Source organism: Anolis sagrei, chromosome 6 (assembly GCF_037176765.1).
Source record: "Anolis sagrei isolate rAnoSag1 chromosome 6, rAnoSag1.mat, whole genome shotgun sequence".
Classification (NCBI taxonomy): domain Eukaryota; kingdom Metazoa; phylum Chordata; class Lepidosauria; order Squamata; family Dactyloidae; genus Anolis; species Anolis sagrei.
In genome coordinates, this window is record NC_090026.1 from 9954826 (window position 1) to 9971286 (window position 16461).

General features: G+C 41.4%; 1 protein-coding gene across 1 annotated transcript; it reads right to left on the bottom strand.

Moving 5' to 3' along the window:
- Positions 1-1140: 1140 nt before the first annotated feature.
- Positions 1141-2355, bottom strand: LOC137097284 (INO80 complex subunit C-like). Its single transcript, XM_067469525.1, has 2 exons — positions 2320-2355; positions 1141-1496 (listed from the first exon to the last, which is right to left on the bottom strand). The coding sequence occupies exons 1-2, from the start codon at positions 2353-2355 to the stop codon at positions 1230-1232; spliced, it is 303 nt and encodes a 100-aa protein (XP_067325626.1). The 3' UTR covers positions 1141-1229.
- Positions 2356-16461: the final 14106 nt, after the last annotated feature.

The window sequence follows — 16461 nt, forward strand, 5'->3', positions numbered from 1 at the left end:
AAAGGGCTATAAATATAACTCCATCATACACCTTCTGTTACTTCTGTGCTGTTACCTTTTCTTTTTTACATAAAAAGCCCCATGCTTTTAATCTAAAAAGTAGCATATTAAACAACCACACATTTCAATGAAATAATACTGGTTCATTTTTGCTCTATGTGGGACTCTGACTGAAAGAAATGTTCAAATACTGGAGCCAGGTCAATATGCAACCATCAGATTGCTTTGCTTTTGTGAGAATAGTCTGAGGACAATGTTTTACGTCTAGTCAACATTCCTGGATTTATTTTCTGTTATTTATATGCATAAACATACTCATTAAATGGTAAGAAATACTCGTACATTTTCTTATCTTCATTGACAGCATAACTCATTAAAGCAAGGCTTTCAAAATGTTTCATGTTTGTGACATGCTATTTAGACATGCACAGTAATTCAGTTTCACTAGCAATCAGAGGTTAAACCAGCTCCTTAGAAATGTTTCCCCATATATAGATAGAATAGAATAGAATCGATCTTTATAATCTTATTGTATAAAGGAGGTTTCCCTTTAAGCTTCTTATGATTTACATGTTGGGCTGTGAGTAAGCAACTAGGCAAAGACACAAGAAAAAGGGTTGCAGGGTAATCACAAAGATATGTGGGAGGAGAATGAAATCATTGCCCAATTGTGCATTCTTCACTGCTAGAGCAGGCATGAGCAAACTTCGGTCCGCTAGGTGTTTTGGAACTTCAGCCAGAGATTCTGCATATTAATGCTTACTAGGCTTGGGCGGTTTCATTCGTTCATTTCATAATTCGTTGTTAATTCGTATTTAAATTAGCTTACGATCCAATATCGAGCCATGCAGGAATAGTGTGAGGAGTAATTAAGAATCGAAACAATTTTTCCAATTTTCGTAATTATTTCGTAATTATTTTCATAATATAATATAATAATATATAATATATAATACAATATATTATAATAATATAATATACAATAATGAAAACAGAACAAAATATATTTCTGCCATTTTGCACACCCCTACTACCCACACTGCAGTGCTAATTGACCCCCCTGGGACGTGTAATTGATTATTTTCACTTCTTTTTTTGTTTTGTTTATTTTGTATACACCTTTTATTTATCTGCCAGTGACACACATTCACATACAATAAACACACATACATACAATGCCACTGGAAATATGTTTCCTACCATTTCAAGTCAGGTGAAAGCTTTTCCCCTTAGGTAACATTTGTTGCTTTTCTGAGAGTGAGATAACCCATAACAACATCTGAAGGAAGCATTCGAATGTAGGCAAATTCCTCTGTGGTACTAAATCGCAATTTGCTCTGTGGATCAGTATAATTTGCAGGAAGCCCTGAAATATCAGAGTATTTTTTGTGTGGTTTAAAAGAAGGAGGAGCATCAATACTGAAGTAGTTTGGATCATCAACCTGCCATGGCAACGTCCTTTCTGACGCAAGGATTTGCTTCAGATTTTTCCACTTCTTTAAAATTAAAAATAATTTTAAAAGATTATTTTCACTTCTGACATGCTAACCTATCCTGGCCCTGCAGACTCTATACCACAATTAATATAATAACAAAATTGGAATTCTTTGTTCCATAACTTTCTGAATGCTCTGCATAGTTATGAATGCTGAACAGATATGATAACTGGCAGAAGATCAACTGGTTTGAAATATGGTGCTGAAAGAAAGTTTTGAAGGTAGCATTGACCATCAGAGAAAGAGAAAGATAAACAGCTTTTAAATCAAGTAATTTGTGAATTTACATTAGGAACCAAAAGAGGTTAAACTGATACTTTGATCATGTTATGAGATGACAAAACAAGTATGCTTGGAAAGGTGAAAGGAAATACTGAAAGTAGGGTGAAAACAGAAAAAGAAGAACAGAATGTTACAGTTGTGTTTCCCCCTTTCAAGTTCACTTTTTAGATGTGGTTGCACTAGATGGCCCTTGCCGTCTTATCCAACTTATTGATTCTATGCAGGTTCCTTCACATTCAGAGACTCCCATGAGATGCTGGAAGGAAACAGGTTTTTCCTTTCTAAAGAGAAGCAACCAGAATAACCTTTCAAAAACACCCAGTCTATTTATTCCTCCACGTTTAAAAGATTTCCCCTTTTAACATTCAAGTCCTTATTTAGTTTCGTCATTGTGTTTCTTGCACAAAAATATTTGGCAGTGTCTGTAGCTACCAAGGAGGACATCTGAAGATAATACCCATTCTTCCCATCATCTTTGGATATAGAAATTATGTTTTTGAGAATGGGAGAATATAGTGTGCCCCCAGCTTAGTTGATATACCTGATCCATTCCAGTTGTGTCCCACTGATTTGCCATCTCTCGTGCCAACCATAATCAGTAGAAATGGAATATCAGGTGACAGCGCTGATGAGCTCCATCGACTCCCCAGGTCTTAATAATAATAATAATAAACTTTATTTGTGCCCACCAAATGGGGATTGGAGCAGCTTACATGGGACCAAGCCCAAACAACAATTACAATAAAGAACGACCAATTGCAAACTGAAAACGCAAACAATAAACAATAAGCAACATCATAATTACATAAAACATATGAATATACAACAATATAAAATTACAATGAACACAAATACAGTGACAATGGGCGAGCTACATGTAATGGTTAAAAGAACTAATTAAAACTGGTTAAAAAATGGACACAATACACCTATCAGGTCAACGAGGTCTTGCTGTTCCAGGCCTGAGTCCATGAGAGCGATTGAGAAAAGACTGCCTGGGAGAGGAAAGGTATACAAACACATTAAGGGAAAAAGAGAAAAAGAAAATAATGATTGCTGGTTTCCTTCCATGAAGACTCACAGTAAGGTATGGTGAAAATCAATACAAATCTATACAGGTACTAGCCACCCCCTGCCACACGTTACTGTAGCCCAGTCTGTGTATATGTGTTTTGTTTGTGTATATATGTGTTTATGTGTGTATATATATTTGTGTATATGTGTATTTATGTGATTATGTGCATACGTTGTAATGGGTTTTTTTGGCCTTTTAAATCCTTTCTGCTGCATTTTTCAGTGTTTTCATGAGTGATAAACTCGTTGACCTGATAGGTGTATTGTGTCCATATTTGGTGTCAATTCGTCCAGTGGGTTTTGAGTTATGTTAACCCACAAATGAACATTACATTTTTATTTATATAGATTGCATGTTTCCAGACACGTGATTGGATGCTGAGCTAGAAATGACCTGCTAGTTCTGAGAACAAAGAACGTATGGGAGTGGAAAGAAGATACTATTTAAATAGACATAGATTTGGGCTTGTGATTTGCATCTGGGCTTGAATTTCATGCCCTCCCCTTTTCTTCTTAGCATATAAAAATACTGTTGTGCTACAGATATTCATGCAAAAGCTCCAAGCATGCTGTCTGTGTTTGCCTGCTTGTAAATGGGGTGGGGAAGGTGATGTGTGGGATTTTAATATTCATCTTTACCAGCCAGGTATCTTCAACCTGTGACCCCCCAGCTATTTGGGCCTCCAATTCCTAGAATTTCTGACCATTGAGTAAGTGGCTAGGGCTTCTTGGAGTTGGAGGCCCAAACAGCTGGATGGCCACAGTTTGAGGATGTCTGATCTATAGAATGAATGAAGTTTGGCATCAATTTAACTCAGGCTTCCATAGCACAGAACCATGACAGTTAAAGTGGTGTCGAATGGAATTAATTCTATCTTGTATTGTGTAGATGTGTCCATAGTTAGTTAATCCTACACTGGGGCAAAATAAAGAACCAAGTCAGACATCAGATGTTGAGTGGAGCAGGGACTGATTCATAAACATTTATACTGAGTTCCTGTAAATTATAGTCTTTTCAATGACAGAGCAGTTGTCGGTTTTTGAGATGTTCTGATTTGCAAGGACAAGAAAAGTTGCTCCTACACTTTAGAATGAATGTGGTTTGACACCACTTTAACTACAAACACTCAATGCTATGGAATTTTGGGAACGGTAGTGTGCTGGTACAACTGCACCAGGAGCTCCAATTTTGTTTGCTTTGCATTTCATGTTTGTTATAGTCCTAAGTTTGAGGGACTCTGCAGATAGGTGGCTTCTTTTGGCTGCAATCATAGGGCAAGCCACCTGTCAATTATAGTTAGGTTCCCTGGTCCCGCCCCCTTTGGGTTTTTGGAGGGAATAAGAGCCTTTTTGAGTTCAGTCCACACAGAGAAGCCTTTCGCACAGGACATAAAACGAAGAGCTCCTGTAGAAAGCTTCGTCTTTTACGGCTTGGCCGGGGAGATATACAACCTATAGCTTTGCCGGGATTATATAGTCCACAGCTTGGCTGAGGATTTTACAGCCTTACAGCTCCTTTGCTGAAGGTCTTCAGCCAGCCATCACTGAAACCTGAACTCCTTCTTTTTCCCGGGAAGTCTACAAAGCTCTGCTTGGTAAGGGTCGCTCGCGGAAGCCAGACACAGTTGGTACCGGGTGCAGGGGCTCCACGCCAACACTGGCAAGTACAGACTGCCCGGATTAGAAGTTAAGGATTTCTCCATTAGTTAGTATACAGTTATGAAAATAGTGCCTGTTCCCAGTGAACAAGATTGCAAGAGCCAATAGACTGTTAAGAAAGCTTGAAAGTACCTGTTTGTTTTCATCAATAAAGAACTTTGTTGAACCTTTAAGCAATCTAAAGACTCTGTTTAAGGAAATCCAAGGGCCTTTAATCTGAGGCAGCCACGGCATCCCGTTGGGCACACAGAATATATGACCTGTCTACAGTCTTATGCACAGGCCCAGTGTGCGACAGCACAGCTAGTTTGGTGAATCACTATCACTTTGGGCAGAGAAGGCTGAAAATTTTGTAAAACTGTAACTTCCATGATTCCGTAATATTAAGCCATGGGAGTTTGTGATGTTGACTTGCATTCACTCTACAGTGTAAAAGCAAAGGATAATTAATAAAAAGATGAGAAAGTGATGTCCTTAACAACAATATCTCCTGAAATATGCCTTCTTTGCCTCGGTCTTCTCACAAAAAGAGAGTCTTCAACCTCAGCAAGATGGAGTGGATGAGGGATTGGAAGACATCCAACCCCAAATTGGGAAAGAAGTCGTCCAGGAATACCTGGCCGCTCTTAATGAGTTCAAGTCCCCAGGGCCAGATCAACTACACCCCAGAGTATTGAAGGAACTAGCGGAAGTCATTTCGGAACCATTGGCAACCATCTTTGAGAGTTCTTGGAGAACGGGAGAAGTTCCAGCAGATTGGAGGAGGGCCAATGTGGTCCCAATCTTCAAGAAGGGAAAAAAGGATGACCCAAACAACTACCGTCCAGTCAGCCTCACGTCGATACCGGGCAAGATTCTGGAAAAGATTGTTAAGGAAGCGGTCTGCAAACACTTAGAAACAAATGCGGTCATTGCTAAAAGTCAACATGGATTTATCAAAAACAAGTCATGCCAGACTAATCTGATCTCTTTCTTCGATAGAGCTACAAGCTGGGTAGATGTGGGGAATGCCGTGGATGTAGCGTACCTGGATTTCAGTAAGGCCTTCAACAAGGCCCCCCATGACCTTCTGGCAAGGAAACTAGTCCAATGTGGGCTAGGCAAAACTACGGTGAGGTGGATCTGTAATTGGTTAAGTGGACGAACACAGAGAGTGCTCACTAATGCTTCCTCTTCATCTTGGAAAGAAGTGACGAGCGGAGTGCCACAGGGGTCCGTCCTGGGCCCGGTCCTGTTCAACATCTTTATTAATGACTTAGATGAAGGGCTAGAAGGCATGATCATCAAGTTTGCAGACGACACCAAATTGGGAGGGATAGCCAATAGTCCAGAGGACAGGAGCAGAATTCAAAACGATCTTGACAGATTAGAGAGATGGGCCAAAACTAACAAAATGAAGTTCAACAGTGACAAATGCAAGATACTCCACTTTGGCAGAAAAAATGAAATGCAAAGATACAGAATGGGGGACGCCTGGCTCGAGAGCAGTACGTGTGAAAAAGATCTTGTAGTCCTCGTGGACAACAAGTTAAACATGAGCCAACAATGTGATGTGGCGGCAAAAAAAGCCAATGGGATTTTGGCCTGCATCAATAGGAGCATAGTGTCTAGATCCAGGGAAGTAATGCTACCCCTCTATTCTGCTTTGGTTAGACCACATCTGGAATATTGTGTCCAATTCTGGGCACCACAATTCAAGAGAGATATTGACAAGCTGGAATGTGTCCAGAGGAGGGCGACTAAAATGATCAAGGGTCTGGAGAACAAGCCCTATGAGGAGCGGCTTAGGGAACTGGGCATGTTTAGCCTGAAGAAGAGAAGGCTGAGAGGAGATATGATAGCCATGTATAAATATGTGAGAGGAAGCCACAGGGAGGAGGGAGCAAGCTTGTTTTCTGCTTCCTTGGAGACTAGGACGCGGAACAATGGCTTCAAACTACAAGAGAGGAGATTCCATCTGAACATTAGGAAGAACTTCCTGACTGTGAGAGCCGTTCAGCAGTGGAACCCTCTGCCCCGGAGTGTGGTGGAGGCTCCTTCTATGGAAGCTTTTAAGCAGAGGCTGGATGGCCATTTGTCAGGGGTGATTTGAATGCAATATTCCTGCTTCTTGGCAGGGGGTTGGACTGGATGGCCCATGAGGTCTCTTCCAACTCTTTGATTCTATGATTCTATGATTCTATGAAATGTATCATGTATTGGAGGGTATATTGGGCGAGCCATATATCCTGTAATAAGGAGAAAATAAAAAAGGGGTTGTCTATGTACGTAACCCAACACAGAGTCTGAATTGAGAACTAGTTATTATTCCCAGAATAGTTTTTTCTGATGTAGTAAGCTAAGATTTTGTTGCAAAGATAACTAGGTAGGGGAAGTATGCAATGAGAGTTTAAAACACCTTTGAGATGAAGTGAGGGAACAAAGTTAGTAACATGAGCATTCATAGACTTAAGTTTCCTTCCTCAGATGACATTCCAGACCAACATGATCGTTATAGATGGAGAAAAGTAGGCAGTAATGGAAGCAAGGAACATGTATGGTGATTTATGAGAGGAAAGGTTTTCTCATGCATACATCATGCTATTCAGTGTGAATCAGACTAAGTTTTTTTAAAGAATCTGTTTCCTCTTTTTGTCTGATGACTTCATTAAATTTCTCACTGCGAGTCTTGCGCAGTAGTACGTTGCCGTGTCTGCAGCCACCAAGGTGGACATTTGCAGATAGATCTCATTCTTTCGATAATCTTTGGAGATAGAAATCCTGTGTTTGAGATATGGGGCATAGCTGGTGCTGCCAGAATAACAGATATATGCAATCCATTCCAGCTGTTTGCTTCTTGTTTGTCGGATCCAGCTCCAACAATAACCTCTAGAAATGGTGGCAGAACAGGTCAACTTGATGTTATCTCCAGGCCTAGCAATTCCAGGGCCAGACTCCAGAAGTGTAACTTGAGAAAAGACACCTAGAAAAAGAGAGACATCCAGTTAACCTAATGCACACCTTAGGGCAAGGAGAATATTTTCTTTCAGTGTTTTCTCCTAGAGACTCACATGAGGGGGTAATGAAAATCAACATGAAATGAAAGAGGTATCTCATGTTTCCAGCCCTGGGATCCGCTCTTGAGCTGCAGAAGAATTGGTAATACTGGGTATAAGGAACAAGCAGTGGTCTAAAGGATATTCTATTTAAGCAGAAAAAAATAACTTGAGGCTCATGATTTGCATCAGGGCTTCATCTTCTTGCTCACGCCCCTTTTGCATAGCATAAAACAGTGAAGATCTTGGCAAACTCCAACTCTGAAGAAGAACCTTGTGAATACATCGAGAATACAGACAGCCCTCTGTAGTTATGAGTTCTGCATCCAATAATTTGACCAACTACGGCTTGAAAATATTCCTAAAGATACTTTCCAAAAACCAGACTTTGGTTTTGCCATAAGGGCCATAAGGCCACTGTATTGCATGGGAATTGAGCACCCCCAGATTTTGGCATCCATGAGCAGGTCCTGGAAACAAACCCCAGTGAATAAAAAGGCCCACCAATATACTTGTACTTGACCTCTTCACATGTCAAAAGAGAAGCTGTGCTGGCGGCTCATGGTGCCCCACATGACCTCCCTCCTCCCTTGATCACACAAAGGAGATGAGAAAGGTTGCATTAGCACCCTTCCCCTCTCCTCATCGGAGGGCAGAAAGGTCGGCAATATGCAGCAATGTGCATTGCCCCACCTCCCTTTTTGCCATCACGGGGAAATTAAAGGAAAAGTGAAAGTAGCTCCGTTGGAGTGACCCAAAATACACTTTCCTCCCTGTAGTCACGGAGGAAGCGCCTTTCAGCGCTTCCCCCCGAATATGGGAGGAAAAGGGAGGGCCTGCCATATGTGATGGCACACGCAGGCCCCATCCTTGCCACAAAGTAGCAAACTGGGGCAAAATTGACTTTTATGAAGAGGTAGTAAGTTACACCCTTGTGAGCCCTCATCCAAATATTCTGTGCTCAGCATGAATTCCTAATCTGATTCAACACCAGAATGTAGGTGACGTGTTGCTCTTTTGCCCTTTTTTATCCAGAAGAACAAGTTTTCAGATTGCTTCATTGACTTCTGATACTTTTTAAAGTAACTCACGTTGACCTGAATTGGCCAGCAATGATAGCATTTTTTCTGATACAAAGTAGGCTTATGCTTCCTGGGTAAACCCTGACCTGTTTCTGTATCCTGGCTTTTAGTGGTGGCCCTGATCAGTTTTTTGGGAGCCTCTGAAATTTGCTCTGGAGTGCTGAAAGATCCATTTTCTATTGGCCAATTATGGGGGGGGGGGGGGGGGGGCTTCCCAGGAACCCCTTCCCATCATTTTAGGCATTTAAGCTGTTCTACTCTAGAGGAGAGGCATTCAGCTGGAGACAAGTTCTTACAGCTGTTTCTTACTCTAGAGGAGAAGCACTCGGCTGCAGGCAAGTGTGCACTTTTTATCTGTTCTACTCTAGAGGAGAGATGCTAGGATGCAATCTGCCACGTATGCTTTCTTTCCCGTGCTTGCACTCCACACACATTCTTTCCAAGGCATTTATAGGAGGCAAGTTCTTACAGTTCTTTCTTACTCTAGAGGAGAGGTGCTTGGCTGCAGGCAAATGCACACATGCTTTCTCTCTTGGGCTCGTACCACTCCAGCAGGCACACACTTTTCAAGGCATTTTAAGGAGGCTTCCCACTTCCAGGTAAGGAAGAACAATGACGTCCTGGAAGAGGAGAGGTAACTGGTAGTAGTTTACAAGGAATGAGTGTTTTATTTTTGTTTGTTGGGGGATTAATGAAAAAGATTAAACTGTGATGCCAAAAAGCAGAGGAGGAGCTGAGATCGACTCCTTCTTGCTTTTGTTGTGGGGTGGGGGTTGTGCCAGAAGTGGCTTTCCGAATGCCACTGCTAAGGTTTCAAAGGGGGAGATGGATTGGCAGCTACAGCTTTATCATACCTCAGACCAGAAGCAGGTGAAACTCCTGCCCTCCATCTCGACTGCCTCTGCTTTGGAAAGGGTGAGAAGAAGAGGAGGCAGGTACAGCTAGATCACACCTAGAAAACAAAGACCCCTGCCTCCTTCCAGTTGTTCCTGTCTTCATCTCAGAAGGAAAGAAGAAGAGGCAGTCACAACTCCATCATGCCTCAGCCCAGAAGTAAATGAAAGGTCTTCATCTCCATCCCAACTTCCACTTCCCTAACCTTGGATGGAGAGAAGAGACAATACTGGCTGGACTTCATTTTCTCCCAAACTGCAATTCCCTTTTACTTGTGTGTCATGTCTAAATTAGTAAGTAAATAAGTAACTAAGTCTGTAGGCAAGGAAATTGGGATTTTTTTTTTGGCTGCTCCTTTATTTGCAAAGCATTGTATACAATGATGGCCCTATATTAATAAATGAATGAAGAAGTGAAGAAACAGGAGGCTATGAAAAATATTTTCTTACTTGCAGAAAAATAATTGTTCTCCCTGGGTGACAATAGCTAACAAATCAGTCGGAGGAAAATAGTCCCCATGTATTTGTATAGAAGGTAGGCCAATGCTGCTACTATGTTACCTCTTCCTTGCTAACAAGTGACACAGGTAACTTTGCCACAAATATACAGGATTAATATCACTTCTTCCAAAAAGTTTGGGACCAAAAGTGTTCCTTATTTCAGATTTTCAGTTGGGCTTTTGCAGATTTTATTAAAACCTCTTTCTAGGAATATCTAGGAACTCCAGTATGATCAAGACTCTGGAGAACAAACCCTATGAGGAGCGGCTTAAAGAACTGGGCATGTTTAGCCTGCAGAAGAAAAGACTGAGAGGAGACATGATGAGGGCCATGTATAAATATGTGAGAGGGAGTCATAGGGAAGAGGGAGCAGGGTTGTTTTCTGCTACTATGGAGACTAGGATACGGAGCAATGGCTTCAAACTACAGGAAAGGAGATTCCACCTGAACATAAGGAAGAACTTCCTGTGAGAGCTGTTCAGCAGTGGAACTCTGTGCTCCAGAATGTGGTGGAGGCTCCTTCTTTGGAAGCTTTGAAACAGAGGCTGGATGGCCATCTGTCGGGGTGCTTTGTACGCGATTTTCCTGCTTCTTTGCAGGGGGTCGGACTGGATGGCCGACAAGGTCTCTTCCAACTCTATACTTCTATGATTCTTGGCATGATTTGATCAAAAAGAGTTGCCTTTGCTTTCCCCAGAGGCTGAGGAATGTGTGACTTGTCCATAGTGAATTTGTGGTTTCACACGCCTGAGAGGGGTTTTGAGCCCGGGTCTCCAGAGCTGTAGTCCGACCTCAACAACATGCTAGATCATTTAAATTTTTTATCTTAATATTTATGTAAAATATGCCTGAGTCTGCAGTTGTCATGGAACTCAGCTGAAGATAATATTAAATCCTGGTACGGATGTGTGACTTGGTAGAAATCTGTCCAATTTTCAGTCCCATTTTCGGCGCCCTCCTGTTCTGTTTACCTGTGTTTACCCAGAAGTTCCTGAAATCAAGAAGGGGTTCTGTTTTTGTTCTGGAAAGATTAAGTCCATTGATGCCAATGGGGAAACTTTAGGGGCTCATTTCTTTTTTAAGTCTATCAGCATGAAACTTACCTCCGTTGTAGACCACATTTAAGACTGCAAGCCTGCCAAGTTTCAGAATGTTTCACCAATCCAGTGATGTTTGGAAAAATTGTAAAGTTTTTACCATAACTTTTCTTAATAAACCACACACAAGAGGGGTTTTGGGAATTGAAATACCAAGTGCACACCACAAGAGGGGAGAAGAATGGACACATTCAACCAGGCCTTTGATTGGCTGAGAAAGAGTGTGAGAAACATACAGAGTGAAAAACCCCAACTACCATGATGCCTTAGGAGGGAGCACAGAGGCTCCTTCAATGCCCGTGCCTCACAAAGTGCTGCTGGGAAAGTGATTTCCCATTTGCATCAAGTGGGCGCTGGGGGGAAGGGCCTTCAGTAAGTGATGGAGGAGACTGCCCGGGAAGAAAGAAAAGGAAGAGCTGCAGCTTGCCTGATTTGTAGGGCTGCCCAGCCCACATGCCGCCTCCACCTCAGGTAGAGTGCTGCTCAGCCCATTAGACCCTATAGCTCCCATTACCTGAAAAGATCCAGCTGCTGTGATCCGTATTGGCTAAGGCTTCTGCTGCCCTCCACCAGGCTCGTTTTCCTGGATTCAGCAGCTGAATCCCCCAAATTCTCTGAATCACGTACAGAAAAATGAAATCATGCATATCTCTAATTCCTGGAAGCATAAACTGTAATGGAGATCCTGCTCCTGAAAGCTGATCCATATTGGATTCTCCAGGTTGAACTGAGGAAGTATACCCAGGTCAGGTACATCCATAATGTAGCATCAACACCGCTTTAACTGCCATGGATCAGTGCTATGGAATCCTGGGATTTATAGTGTGATGCAATACCAACAGCCTTGGTCAGAGAAGGTAAATAATTTTGAGAAACTGAAACTCCCTTGAGCAGTGATCCATATCAGTTAAAAGGGCATCAAACGCCATTATTTCTACACTGTAGCAGCCCCTCCAGTGACTGAACGTTATCAACAGCCAATAATAATAAGTATAAATGGCTTTTCTAAAAATATAATCTTGTGTTTCATGGTTTATTACATAAGGAATCACAGCAGGAGTCATGTGGATGGATTGGTATATATTGTTTGATGCTTCTTGATGTTCTTTAGCATATGAGCAAGGAAGCAAAAGATAAAGTATGATTAAGTTCTTGTGTGAAGATCCCAGACATACAAGATCACAGAGGCATACATTTGAATAATAAAGAAGTGATTACAGATTTAATCTAGATCCAGATGCAAACTTGATCTGTTCTCTGGAGTAGACACATAGAGATAAGGTCCACAGTGTCTGTGAGAATCACACTACTCCCTTTTTGATTTACTCTGTGTCACAGTGTCTCTTTCACAGTAATAGATGCCTGAGTCTGCAGTTGTCATGGAACTAAGTTGCAGATAATATTCATTTCTGGAGGCATCAACTGTAACAGAGATCCTGCTCCTGAAAGCTGAGCCATATTCAGTTATCCATCTGGAACTGCTGAAGTATCTCCTCCCTAACCATTCTAGACCCTTTCCTGGAGGTTGTCGGACCCAGCCCCAACCAGCGCCACTACTAATGGATTCACCAGAGACAGTACAAGTCAGCTTGAGAGATTCTCCAGGTTTCAGTGTTTCTCCATCAGATTGAATCAACCGTATTTCTGAGGATGATCCTACAAGTAAAACAAAGTATATTGTTATGGCAAGCTTTAAAAGTTATGAAAGAGGGACTTCATACTATACTTTTGGTGACTTTTCATGTCTAACTAGATAAAATCACTAAATTTGAGCGGAGTTGTTCATTCTTCCAATGTCAGTTCTGGGTTCAGAAAGTAGCGGACACTTTTCAAATGAAATCCCTGACTGGGGAATGGAGGAAGTATACCTGAATATCCAAATAATCAAATAGATACCTCCCACATACATAATTATTTTCTAAAGAAGTTAGATAGCTTCCTGTTTGAACACTGACCTGGCTTAAGCAAGGAAATGAGCAAGAGAATTACGATGAAAGAATCCATTGTGAGCATGGATTTTGCTGGTTGCATTTTGCTGGTGCAGCAAAATACAACAAGCTTCAGTTTATAAATGATGGCAAACTGACCACAATTTGCATATTCAGAGTGCGCTTGAAGTTTGGTAAAAGAAAAGGCTATAAATATAGCTCCAACATACACCTTCTGTTACTTCTGTGCTCTTACCTTTTCACATAAAAGGCCCCATGCTGCTGGGAGGAAAGTAGCATATTTCAATGGAATAACACTGGTCCATTTTTGCTCTATGAGGGACTGTGCTTGAATAAATGTTCAAATATTACTACTAGGTCAATATGCAACCCTCAGATTGCTTTGCTTTTGGGGTAGTAGTCTGGAGACAATGTTTGGCATAAAGTCGACATCCCTGGAAGTATTTTCTATGTTGTGTATACACATTGTTGTTTATTCGTTCACTTTTTTCAAACTCTTTGTGACCTCATGGGCCATCCCACGCCAGAGCTTCCTGTCGGCTGTCACCACCCCCAGCTCCTTCAAGGTCAAGCCAGTCACTTCAAGGACGCCATCCATCCATCTTGCCCTTGGTTGGCTCCTCTTCCTTTTTCCTTCCATGTTCCCCAGCATAATGGATGGCCCACGAGGTCTCTTCCAACTCTATGATTCTATGATTGTATGGCCAACTTCTTCCAGTCATGCTGGAGGATGTGGAGATTTCTCTCTGAGATTTGATGGGGGATGTCTACTTTTTCACTGTAATTTTAATTGAATTTTTTACTTTCACACCTCATGACATACATATTGTCAGGGTACAGATGCCTCGAAGTCAAGCTCAAGTGCAAAGTAGCAACAGTTTATTAAAGGTACAGCTCAAAAGAATAAAAAAATGCTTAACAGCAGCAAAATACTAGTATTTCAAAACAGAACACAGACCAACCGGTCAAAAAGGAGACAAAACAGAGAGTCCCAAAATCCTAAAAATCCCAACCCACTAACAAAAATACACAGCAAAGAAAAAGGCACTCGCTATAGCTTCAGCGAGCATGTTCCAGGGTGTAGAAAAGTCATAGTCAAGCCGGTCCAGGAGTCATCCACAGTAAACAGGATACAACAGCAGCACCGTCAAATACCCAATCCAAGGGCAGGAGAGCAAAACGATGTCCAGAAACGATCCAAAGTCCAAGCCAAAACAGTAGTAAAGTCCCAAAAGGGTCCACGAAGTTCAGGAATCACGACCCAGCATAACAAGCAACCTAGCATACACTTTGCCAGTCACAAAGTCCCCATTGCAACCGGAGAGTTCTGCAGTATTACAAACTTTCTTCTGAGCTGCAACGCGACAACATCCAACCCTCAGCTGCTCCCGCATTCTCTTCCAAACTAGAATCAGACAACACCCCATGCTCAGCTGCCAGTTGTGCTGCCTGAGCTGCTCTTTGCCTTGGCTGCCACGATGTCCTTCTCCTGCTTCTACTTGCATCTCCCCAAACAGTAGACAAATCATCCTCCTTCCAAATTTCATCCCCAGCAAACCCTCTGAATGTGTCACACACTTCTCTCACTTCTGCTACTTTTGTCCAATCCATCTCATCCCCAACCCCATCAGTGTCACTCTTATAGAATCTGCTTCATTGCCAAACCCATAATCCCTATCAAACCCTTTAAAGGACTCTTCATCAGTGGGTTCAGTAAGTATTTGCTGAGTTCTCTTCTGCTGTTGCTCTTCAATAGATTCTTGCTCCCGAGTAGACCTTTTTGCCTGCCTAGTCTCCAACTCCCTGATGTTACTACTACTCAGAGACTCATCCACAACACATACTTAATTTTAAAATGTTTATATTCATATATACATGTGTGTGTTAGGGCTGGGCGGTTTCGTTCGTTAATTTTGTAATTCGTTATTTTTTTTTATAACGAAGCGATATTGAACCATTCAGGAGCTACTAAAAAACGAAACGAATTTTTCCAATTCGTTTCGTAATTGTTTCGAAATTGTTTCGTAATTGTTTTGAAATTGTTTTGTTATTATTTCGTTATTATTTCCGTATGTCTGGTGCAAGTTTTATAGTCGTTGTTTGTTTTATCAGTGATAAAAAAAAATTATCACACCAACAGTCAACAACAGAGGGAGAGGGAAGCTTCAGAAGTTCCCCCTGTCCCATTTGGAGGGTTTTTTAGCGTACTGCGCAATCGCGTCTGCCATTAACGAATCGATTCGTTATTGTTTCGAAATTGTTTCGTAATTTCCGAAATTTCGTAAATACCGAACTTTTTAAAAGAAAAATTTTGGAATTCTTTTAAATAACGAAACACAAAAAACTCCTATATATATACTAGCCGTCCTCTGCCACGCGTTGCTGTGGCCCAATCTGGTGATCTGGAAAATAAAGTAATGAGGCTGTGTTGATTTCTATGTAATGTCTTTATGCTTGTGGGTAAACAGTATTTCTTGCTGTTTCTTTGTCAGTGTTGATGTGGAGATTGTATGGTTTGTCTACTATGGAACATGCAACATTTAATTGTCCTTCTTTAGGGGTCCCTTTCAAACCTATGATACTATCTCAGTGTGTATGTTAATCATATCTATCTATCTATCTATCTATCTATCTATCTATCTATCTATATCTATGGCAGGATGGCTCTTTGTCAGGAGGGCTTTGATTGCGTTTTCTTGCCCTGGTGAAGGGAGTTGAACTGGATGGCCTTACATATTTTCTGTTGGTCATGGGGGTTCTGTGTGGGAAGTTTGCCCCAATTCTGTCATTGGTGGGGTTCAGCATACTTTTTGATTCTAGGCGAACTATAAATCCCAGTAACTACAACTCCCAAATGTCAAGGTCTGTTTCCCCCAAACTCCATCTGTGTTCATATTTGGGCATATGGAATATTTGTGCCAAGTTTGGTCCAGATCCATCATTGTTTGAGTCCACAGTGCTCTCTGGATGTAGGTGAACTACAACTCCCAAACTCAAGGTCAATGCCCACCAAGCCCTTCTACTGTTTTCTGTTGGTCATGGGAGTCCTGTGTGCCATGTTTGGTCCATCGTTGGTGGAGTTCTGAATGCTCTTTGACTGTAAGTGTACTATAAATCCCAGCAACTACAACTCCCAAATGGCAAAATCTAATTTTTTTGAGTGAAGGACATACATTGGGTTGTTAGGTAATTGCTGTCCAAATTTGGTGTCAATTTGTCCAGTGGTTTTTGAGTTCTGTTAATCCCACAAATGAACATTACATTCATTCATATATATATATTCACTTTGTTTTTGCTATATATTGTGTCATGTCTCTATTAGTCACTTTGAATCCCTATAGGGAAAAAGACTGGATAAAAATAAAGTAAGTTATTTACTGTAAAGAGATGTTC